This window comes from Lipophrys pholis (assembly GCF_963383615.2).
Source record: "Lipophrys pholis genome assembly, chromosome: 8".
Taxonomy (NCBI): Eukaryota; Metazoa; Chordata; class Actinopteri; order Blenniiformes; family Blenniidae; genus Lipophrys; species Lipophrys pholis.
This window is the reverse complement of record NC_137630.1, coordinates 29542294-29553282: the sequence shown is the minus strand read 5'-3', so window position 1 is coordinate 29553282 and position 10989 is coordinate 29542294. Positions and strand designations below refer to the sequence as shown.

The window sequence follows — 10989 nt, the reverse complement described above, 5'->3', positions numbered from 1 at the left end:
TCCGCTTTTCCTCCATTTCATTTCCTATTTTGATCGTTACAAAAGCAGCAGAATATCAATACAGGATTCACATATCTAAATTTAAGCTCCTCTATGGACGATAGGTGAAGGGCTTTGGTTTCAGAAGTTCCTGTGAAAACTGAGAGACTCCTAAAATAGTCCTGCCGAGCAAAGCACAGACTCCGCTTATGGAATGGAAACCAACACTGCGATTGCCGTGGCGCTTTGTAGGTGAGAGTCGATTAACGAGTTGTTTGATAGAACTCTAATTTGAAAGTGTAAAAAAAAAATAAATAAATAAAAAGTAGAGAAATGTAAATAATTCAAATGGCATTTATTGAAGCAGAGCAGTCAATAAAACAGACCGGACAGCTTAAGAACGTCACTCATGCTGGTAATAAGAAGTGGCGGCTGTTATTCAGACGACAGTAAAAACCTTTAGTGATCATTTTTCTGACGAGCGCCGTGATCTCGGGGTCGTACGGTTTCATCGTCAGACGGGAATGTATCCACGGTACTGTAACATGTTTCTGATCAAGCTTTTTTTAAAAAACGAACAAAACAACAAAAAAAAGTAGCACAAAAGAAGAAAAAAAATCCAAACACAGCGGGGGACAGACGAGGGCTTCAAAGAAACGGTTAAAAAAAAAAAAAAAAAAAAAAAAAAAACTGGTTTCATTCATATTCAACACATTTTACCACATAATACAAATTCTACAGGCTTGAAAAAGGTTTTATTCCATTGAGTATGGTTATTTATATAGAATAATAATGGCCAGATTGAAAAAGAGCTGTTTTTTTATTTTTTAAATGTACATAAATCCTGGATGTCACCGTAGAGAAAAACTCCCCAGAAACTAAAAGACCTTCCCTAAGTTTACTACTCTAACATCTGAAAACACTTTATCCATTAAAAAAAACAAAACAAAAAAAAACAACCTGTAAATAACCAGTGAGAGACCTAAAAGATAAATGATCTACAGGATACATGATACAATCCAGGAAAAGAAATGAAATGCAGCGCGAGGAGGGCTCGACTCATTCGTTTGGATTTGGGTTGGCGTCGGGATACTGCGAGAGGTCAAAGGTCAGCACTTTGCTGATGACACAGTCTCCTTGCTGTGGACAGAGGGCAAGAATGAAAAGACTTTAAGGAATGGGAAAACGTTTAATACTTTTAAGTTAAATCAGATTCCTAATCTAAATCTCGTCTAAAGTATTCAGTTCGGGCAAACATGGGGTCCCAAAGAACCAGATTAAAATGTGTATTCCGCTCATTCTTGATAAATACTAACATTAAACACTTCTACAATCAAAAAGTGATTGTAGACTTGCATGAATTATTATTTCTTTAAATATTTGACTCACCTCGGGATAAACGCCGATGAGCGAGTCTGCCTTGGTGTAGAATTCCTCCTTCAGTGAAATGACGATGGCCTGGAAGTTCTGCACCGACTGGTCTTTGATGTAATTTGCCACCTTAATGGTTCAGATGGAATTGTTAAAAGTTACACGGCGGCAGCGTAAATACAAAACATAGAAAATAACAATGATGAAAAACCTCAGGTTGTTAAACTAAATACGGACCTTCCCAATGTTGGTGTTGTCCAGAGCCGCGTCGATCTCATCCAGGACGAAGAAGGGAGCCGGTTTGTAGCTGCAGACGAGCAGGAAGGAGACGTTAGAGTCACACAGAAGTTAAACAAACAAGCGTAAAGGGCAGGTTGGCGGTCGTGTACCTGTGAATGGCAAAGAGCAACGCCAGAGCAGCAACAGTCTTCTCTCCTCCGGACAGATTGTCCATCGGTCTGAACCGCTTCCCCGGAGCCACACAGTTGTAGTTGATCCCATCCAGGTAAGGCTCCTCTGGGTTTTCTGGGCCCAGAAAGGCCTAAAGAACAAAGAGACACTCAGTGTAGGATATTGTACACGATCACCGACGTGTGACAGAGAACTCCTCGGGTATATTTGACGACGACGATCCGAGTGTCTTAATTGGAATCACAGTTAAAACGCACCTGGGCGCTGCTGTTGCGCGACAGAGCTTTGTAGATCTCGTCGATGTTGGTGGACACGGACTCGAAGCAGGTGTTGAAGCGGTCGAACCGTTCCTTCTTGATCTGCTCGAAGGCTTGCTTGGCCTTCTTCGCCCTCTTACGGGCGGCCTCAAACTCTGAAAGCAGGACGATGGCGGCGTTCAGATCACAGCGTTCAGATCACAGCGTCACCATGTGGCTTCAGACATTTCGCTCGTTTCTCACCGTCGCTGGTCTCCTGGAACTTGTCCCGGACGCTCTCCAGCTTCTCCATGGCTTTCATGTTGGGCGCGCTGATCCTCTGCAGGATGCTCTGCTGCTCGTTCAGACGCTGCTGCAGCGTGTTCGTCTCCGCCTTGATCTCATCTTCTGACAGAGCGTCCTGTGCAGAGTCAGACACTCATGTGTAACTCACTTCTTGTCAATGGTCGAGCCGGGTCTTACACTTTGGAAATTAAATTGGCTGTAAAGGAATTCCCACCTTAAGGTCTTCAGACAAGTTGCTGTAGTCGATTTCTATGAGAGCTTCTTTGGCCAGGACACTGCTGGACGTCCTCTGGCTGCTGGACTCGTCATTCTGAGAGCTCCCCTGAAATCAACACGTAGAGGTCGTTTCTTTTGCTTCAGTCTCAAACAAACGACACGTTGAGCGCCGTGCTCCTGTACCTCTCCCTGGCTGATGTCGTCCATCGTTCCCGAGCGAAGCGGCAACCTGATGTCCTGCATCTTGCAGGCCTGCAGCAGGTTGTGACGGTCGCTGCGCTTCTGCTCCAGCTTGGTCTCGATGGCCGTCACCTCCTTCTGCAGCTGCGTCAACTCCCTGGAAAGTTGAACCCAACATTTAGCAGGAGGAACTTACAGAAGAGGAAGATGGAGGCGAGGGCGTGCACACGCAACCACTGACTTGTTGGCGCCTCCCAGTTTCTTGCGGATCTCCTCCATGTCGTGATTTTTATCGTTGACTTCAGATTTCTTGGTGAGGTGCTGGTTCTTCAGGTCCTGCAGCTGAGCCATCGTCTCGTCGATGATCTTCATGTGTCGATGCTCCTCCTGCGAAGCGCACAGCGAAAGTTAACTTGACCTCATTTAGACGTTTGTCCGTGACGTTTGACTTTATGGCTTCACCTTCTTGAGTCGCTCTATTTCAGCCTCGTCTTTTTTCACCGTCTGCTCCCACATCATCACCTTCTCCTGATCCTCCTTCAGCTGGTTCTTCTCGTAGTCCACCTGGATCCCCAAGCGGGTTTTCTGGGTCTCAAACTCGAGACTTGAAGACAAATCGGATTTAGGTCAGACATGGAACAATACAGATTCATTACAGCGAGGAAGCGAACGACATCAAAGACGACTGAACTTACCGCTTCTTCGCGATCTCGTTCTGCCGCTTCACTTTCTCCTCCTCGAACTCTCGGATGTTTCTGACTCCGATCTCTTTGCAGAACTCCACAAACACCTCGTCCTCCACCTGGACACCAAGGCAGTGGTGTTACTTTCATGACAAATCTTCACGAACTCTCGGACTTTAGGAGGAAAGCGCCTCACCAGGTTCATGCGATCCCGCAGGTCGGTGATTTCCCGCTCCCGGGACTGAATGATCCTCTTGATGTCGTTGATGCGGGGGCCAAAGTTTGCCAGTTCGCTCTCCAGCTTCGACTTCTCCTGCGCGGCACAAATTAAACTCGTTTTAGTGGAACAGTCAAATTTACAAACGGTGAGATTCCTTCTCCTACTGCGGCCATGTTCACCTGCATGTTGAGGGAGAGGTGGCGGGTTTTCGTCTGTTCCAGGTCACTTTGGGAATATTTGAGTCTCATCTGCAGACCGTGAGCCTGAGACTGCACCTGACGCAGCTCCGCCTCCTTCCTCTTGGCTTTCATTTGCTCCTGCAGACAAGAACGTTCAAGAAAAAGCATTTATGATCTGTTTCAGACTGAAGTAAGTGAGGATTGAACAAGTTCCTTTCAAGTTACCTTGAGCTCCTCAGTCAGTTTCTCTTTCTTCTCCTTGAGCTTGTCCACGGCCTTCTCGTCCCAGCGTCTGGCCTTGGCCTTCAGGTCGCTGGCGCCTCCGGAAATGACTCCAGACTTCTGAAACAGGGTCCCATCCAGGGCTACAGTCTGGACAGAAACAAAACAACCAATTATCTCAAATCTACCGAGGAAATTAGAGCTTCTGAAGCAACATCTATGACATAAAGAGACAGTTTTGCCATTTTCCACCAAATATTTGTCAATGTTGCATGTTACATAACCACAATTTAGAACAGGCGACATTTTATTACATTTCAATCCGTTTTCCTTTAAGCTATTTTTAGTGGACAAAGCCTGCAGATGGCCTACAGAGGGGCTACAGAGGGGCTACAGAGCCACACGTGGTTCTACGGATCGCCACGCTAAAGCAAAGGAAGTGACGTACCTTGTGTCGGTACGGCCCTCCGAAAGCAATCCTTCGTGCGTCTTCTACGTTCTCACAGACCAGAGCGTTGCCACAAGCATACTGGAGGGCTTTCTTGATGTGTGGCGGCTCGTAGCGAATGACGTCAATCACCAGCTTGGCTCCTCGAAGTTCTCTCAGCTTCTCGTCTGTCGGTTTCACCTGTGGGGAAAAAAATTAATTAATCAATTGTACAAGAGTTAAATTTAAGTCTGATACAGGTTCCGTGAACTGTGTGGACTCGGAACATTAAAATGTAGTTGCTGACCTCGAGGTAGTCGAGAGGAAGGAAGGTCTCCGGCTCTCCTCTCTGCTCTTTGATGTACTGAATGCAGTCTCTGCCAGTTTTCTCGGAGTCCACGATGATGGCGTCCATGTTCTTTCCCAGCACTTTGGTGACGGCGATCTGATACTTCTTCTGAGTGGGCTGACACAGGTCGATCAGGCGGCCGTACTGGAAACAGAGACGCACGTTTTCACTTAAATTCACGAGGCGACAAGCTGGGCCTTGTGTGCATAATGAAATTTGCAGAATGAGTCACGGACGGCCTACCACGGAGCCGGGGTAGAGTCTCTTGATGCTCTCCATGATCTCCGCTTTGCGCTGCTGGCGGCTGTTTTCCTGCCTGTCGATTCTGGCGTCTCCGAGCTGCTCCATTACCTACAGAAGCCAATAATAACGACATTCGTCACGGAGCTCCTCGCAGCTCGGTGTGTTCGATGGCTGGCATGGATTCGTCTCCCACCGTGGGGCCATTTGATTTATCCGTCACGCTCAATGTGAAACGTGAGCAGTGAGAAACTTACAAGGATTCAGAATTTAACAATTACATTTTTTTTTTTTTTTTTTTTAAAGCCTTAAATCTCAAGAGGAAACAGAGCAAAAAGACAGAATCAGCTCCAGGTGGGAAACATTAAGTACCTGATTAAGCTCCATATTGATCTCATCAATTCTCCGCTTGGCCATTTCCACCTCCTCGGTCAGCTCCTCCTCCATCCTCTTCTGCTCATCCAGCGACTGCCTGAGAGAGAAACGGGATGAAGGTGTGAATGAAGCCCAACGGCGCTCAAATCTATAAGAACAGATGAGATGAACACACCACGACAGAAACATGAGCAGCATACCTGCTGGTGGTAATGTAATCCTCCAATTTCTCAATACGCTTCTGGTTTTCCTCAATTTCACGGATCTTTTGTTTGATTTTCGCCTGCGGAGAGTCAAAATAAATATTTCTATCAATCGGCCCCAAATCCATTTGTCCCGCCAGAGATCAGCCCGATTATGATCCATTCTTTACCTCGGTCTCCACTTTCTTCCTCTCCTCCAGATCGAGCCGGTCCTGGTCGGCTTTCTGGTCGCGGTTAAACTTCTCGAGCTCCTGAGCCAGAGTGGCGGCACGTTTACTGGCCTCCTCCTTCAGGCGGTGGTACTGTTTCACCTGGAGGAAAACAAAAACACTCACGATAAGTTGGTTGTAATTTAACATCCATGTAGTGTTTACATATACTTGTTTTCAAAACATCATTGTCAAGATGGACAAAACAGATTAAAAGCTATACATTTATAGCTTTGAAGATAGTACAATCACATAAAAATAATTATATATATATATGTACAGGATTGTGAGTTTATCAGCAATCTAAATCCTTTTTATTCATATCAATCAAATGATGAAATATTGATCGGGACCTGGTTTTCCTCCAGGGTGAGGTCCTGCCCCTGGCTCTGCGCCTCTTCTTCCATCCGCTCTTCGAACTCCTGCTTCGCCAACTCCACAGCCTTCATTTCTTTATCCAGCTCGTCCATGTCCGCTTTGCGCTTCTTGTACATCTTCTGAGCATTTTGCAGGGATTTCCTTGCCGCCTCCAGCTTCTTAATCTTATGGGAGGTGTTCTCTTTGGCCTTGATGTACTGAGGCCTCTTTTGGTTCAACTCGGAGTCTTTCTCCCTGCGAGCACAAACTTCATGAAGCCTCCGCACGCACATGATACACGAGTACTTTTGAGTGCGATGCCACTTACTTGATTTCTTTTTCAATAGTCTGCTGCTCCCTCATCAGCCTGCCCAGCTCCTTCTTCTTGTCCTTCAGCTCCTCTTCCACGTGGTCCATCTTTTTACGGTCCTTGTCGATCTCCTTGTTGCGCTGGCTGAGCTCTTTGTTCAGCTTCTCGATCTCGGTTTCGTTGTGGTAGAGCTTGAAGAGCTGCAGCTGCACGCTGGCCCGGGCCACTTCGTCTTTTAGACGCTGGTAACGCTCAGCCTGGGCAAAGTACAAAGACGAGACACACAAGGGCATTAGAGAGGCGCCTATGTTGAATATGTATAATACACACTAAGATATTTTTAGATTTAAAAACGTTATCAGTCGTATCAGTATTTGGAATGTGCTTTTACTGCACATGTAAGTAACATCTCAAATATTTAGACTATATTTAATCTGAATAGAATAAAAACACCAGACTATTCGTTTAGTTATTTAGAACGATGAACAAGCTAAAAAAAAACAACTGCAGTGTGTAGTGCAAAGCAGCTTTTCTGTACAGAATGTCACTGTGAAAGCAAGAGATGGAGTGTTACGTGTCAAACACGAGGAGCATACCTCCTCCTTTTCTTGCTTGGCCTCTTTGCGCTCGGCAGCGATGTTTTTCTTGCGGTGATAATTGAACTGCGTGTCCTCCTCAGCCTTCACCATCTCCTTCTTCCTCCGGTCGTACTCCTGCGCCAGCTCACCAGAGCGTGAGATCTCCTCAAACAGCGCCGTACGCTCTTTGGGGTTCTTCATGGCGATGGACTCCACGGCTCCCTTGAAGACAAATCAGAACCAAATCAAAATTAACAAAAGTATCTTTCATTCATCGATCCTCCTAAACCTGCTTCAGCAAAACAACAGAAGGTGTGTGGAGGTGTTCATTGGTGCATTTGGCTTTGCTGCACTTCCTCATATGGAACTTTACAAACAGAAATATTCCAAAACAAAGTGTTTTGCACAATAAAAACAAGAACAGTTACAGCAACCCCCAGCAAGTACAAAGTACAAAGACAATAGTAATGAATATTACATTTGAAAGAGTAAATACAAACTGCTGTATCGCCACAAAAGCAAAATACTGATTGAAAAGATTTTCTGAATACGCAGCAAAATAATATTCCAGTCTCACCTGAAAGACGAGGAAGTTTCTGGCCTTGATCAGAATACCAAGTTTCTCAAGTTCTTCACTGTATTCAGGGAGGCCCACCACCTTATTGTTGATGCGGTATTCAGACGATGCACCTGACAAACAAAAACATCATGACCATTTAAAAAATAAAAAACACGGCTGCATGATTGTGGCACTGAACGTGCAATTTAGACCATAAACTGATCAATTCTACATTGAAATGAGCCACTATTAACAATTGCGGCTAAAAAGTTCACACTACATTTGAGCGAGTTGCAGCGTTGAATCACTGGTACATCGTGGAGAAAATCCATAAAAACGTTTTTTTTATTTTTTTTTGCAAATGTTAAATCTGTTCTTACGAACAGCTTGAATGAAAAGAAGCGCCTTCTACATGCAAACAGGACTGGTGGCATTTTAGAAGAGTCAAAAGGCAAAACTCATCTTTAATTCATGCAGACGACACTGAGTGAAGCATCAAGGTCATGCAGCGAAGTCTACATACCAATAATGACCCTGGTGAAGGAGCGCTCCTCCCCGTTGTCCTCCTGGTACACCATGCTGACGAAGGCTCGGTTGGCAGCTGGCTTCCCTACAGGAGCTCCGTGGATTAGATCCTTCAGTGTCTTCACACGAAGGTTACTGGTCTTCTCTGCCAGCACGAAGCTGATGGCATCCATAAGATTGGACTTCCCTGCAACAGAAAATATATATATTTAGCAACCTATAGATGCAAATGGGGATACACCCAGTTCATTTGAATACAGAGGATGCAGCCATTAAATGTAAACCCTTATTTTAAGATTCCACTTTTGGGTCACATACAAGAAAAAAGATGCAATACTTAACTAGAGTGCAGCAGATAAATCCACCAATCCTCTCTACCACTTTATACTGTTCAGATTATTAAATACAAATAAATTCAAATAACTCATGATCTGCAAAGAATGTGGGTTCAGAAGCAATTTCCTATAAAGAAGTCAGGTCTGGCAATTGAAAACTGGCAATTAAATAGGCGTTATAGCTTCAAAAGCAAAACTTCAGTTGTTTCATCACATAAAACACAAGTGCTTAGCATTAATAATCAGAAATACTTCAAGACAAATAAAATATTAAAGGTTTAAGTAAGAGTTTTCCTCATCAGATATTCACTTCTACCCAACAAGGAACCCAAAATATTTCCTTCTATCACTGCCATACCTCCAAGCATCAACTTTTTTCATCTAATTTCGTGGCCCCAGAATCTGGAACTCTCTGAATAAATCATTTACATTCCTCTTTCCTTCTCAAGGTTAATTTATTTAATTATCTCCTATCTAAATAGGATCCCTTTAACTTTGATATGTTGTGTGGTTTAGAGAACAGTTTTTTTATTGACGCCTTCCTTAGTTTTCTCTGCTTGTTTTCTTTTACCCTTTTTTATTTCAATTTTTTTTATTGTAATGTTTATTTGATGAGGATTTCATATAAAACTGACGGGTTTCTTCCCTTTCCTGCACAGTCAGGTATCATTTAATTTTGATTCTGTATTATATTCTTATTTGTGCAAATAAAGATTTTTTTTAAAAGGTTATAAAGCATTTTTTATTCTTAATTACACGGAAATTTGCTTATTTGATCAAACCTGCAGTCAAACACTCCAATAGGTATGTGTGTAGGCCAACGACTTCAGAAAATTATAGTACAAAAGTAACACTCAACAATTATTAAGTCAATTCAATGTTGGTGAATTGCCTATTTTAAATAGCAGTATCTCTAATCAGGATTATCCAGTATCCTTAAGTAAGATTAGATTAAACAAGTTTGATTACTTCCCAATTCATTGATACACAAACATGCAACAACCAATACGTTGACTGTAAAATACATGATGTAATAGCAATCGCGTATTGACCGCCATCCTGCACAGTTATAAAACATGTTATGATCAAAAACTGTAGATTTTACTCTCAACATTCAGGTTTGTTTTACTGCGCCGTGTCCACCGTTAATCAACACAATGAAGCCTCTAAATGTCACAACATACCAGATCCATTGGGTCCGATGATTGCAGTGAACTTGTGAAACGGTCCAATGATCTGTCTGCCTTTGTACGACTTAAAGTTTTCAATCTCTATGAGCTTCAAATAACCCATTTTGTCTCAAATTGCGTCGCACCGTCTGCACCGTGTTTGCTCGCCTTGGCGAAACGTTAGCTAGCGGCTAATGCTAAGCTTTATCAAAACAACACGTAAAATGAACGCGAATGAGCGGAGCTCGAGGTTGAATCTATCCCCGATGCATGCGCACGTTACATTCTGAAATGCACGCTTAGTTTCGCGAGCTGGAGAGAGTTCATAATAATCAAAAACGCTCGAAGCGGTTGTGACAACAATGCGCCATTTTACAGTCCGACAGGAAGCCCGCAGAGCGCGCGAGACGTCAAATCTCGCGAAGTCTCGCGAGATATTTCGGAAGGCTTTTTACATTGCGTTTCAATATATAAATGTTTTAACTACATTAAAAACAATACAGCAAATGTTTTCCCCTGTTATAAAGATGTCATGTCCCAACAAAAGATAAATCTTTATCACAGCGGTGTACACAAGTAATGTGTAATTATTATAATGTAATTATTATTAATTATAATATACATTATGCTTATTAATTAGAATCATTAATCATTATAATCATTAATTATTACGGTCAAGCCAGCCGCCGTTCTGTTTAGCAGTGCGCTCATACACCATACAATACCATAATAACGTCCTCAAACCGATTTCAAAAATAAAGTGACGTTCCAGTGAATGAGAGCTCACCTTCATTGAGTCAGTTAATACAACACTAATTAATACTACTGCTAATAATAACAACAAACAACATGAATAAATGTGCTACTAATATAGCCTTAGATAATAAATAGATATGATATATAATCTTACTGCCTGCAGAAGCAAAAAACAAAACAAAACTCAACATATTTTGAGTCAGCGATGTATTAATGTTACTATAACACTATAAACATCAATCACTTCTTTCAAATTAAAAGCCCAACAAAACAGCAAAATATCTTGGCAAAATTCAGATAAAAATGTTTGAATTATATTATATTATATTATATTATATTATATTATATTATATTATATTATATTATATTATATTATATTATATTATATTATAAAACCTGTTTAACTTCAGATTGATAGTAGGCCAGCTAAACCCAATCTGATGTGGTATATCAAAATAAGAGCCCTCTGAAATAGCACGCGTAGGCCTTTATTTGGATGTGCCACATCAGATTGGGCTGGTACTTGGTGAGTGACATCCTAATATTGTCTACTATTACTTTGACATAGAATGAGTGTATGAGTGTTTCTTTCAA

At 42.6% G+C, this 10989-nt stretch overlaps 1 protein-coding gene across 1 annotated transcript; it reads right to left on the bottom strand.

The window, feature by feature from the left end:
• Positions 1–316: 316 nt before the first annotated feature.
• On the bottom strand, positions 317–10043 carry smc1a (structural maintenance of chromosomes 1A). The gene is made up of 26 exons (XM_080469270.1): positions 9655–10043; positions 8134–8322; positions 7629–7741; positions 7070–7273; positions 6492–6730; positions 6160–6418; positions 5768–5908; positions 5595–5677; positions 5392–5491; positions 5023–5130; positions 4738–4923; positions 4452–4631; positions 4007–4153; positions 3782–3919; positions 3579–3695; positions 3395–3501; positions 3162–3303; positions 2941–3086; positions 2703–2856; positions 2518–2625; positions 2262–2418; positions 2019–2173; positions 1740–1891; positions 1588–1657; positions 1369–1479; positions 317–1119 (listed from the first exon to the last, which is right to left on the bottom strand). Exons 1-26 carry the CDS (start codon positions 9761–9763, stop codon positions 1039–1041), a joined length of 3696 nt encoding a protein of 1231 aa, XP_080325396.1. The 5' UTR covers positions 9764–10043; the 3' UTR covers positions 317–1038.
• Positions 10044–10989: the final 946 nt, after the last annotated feature.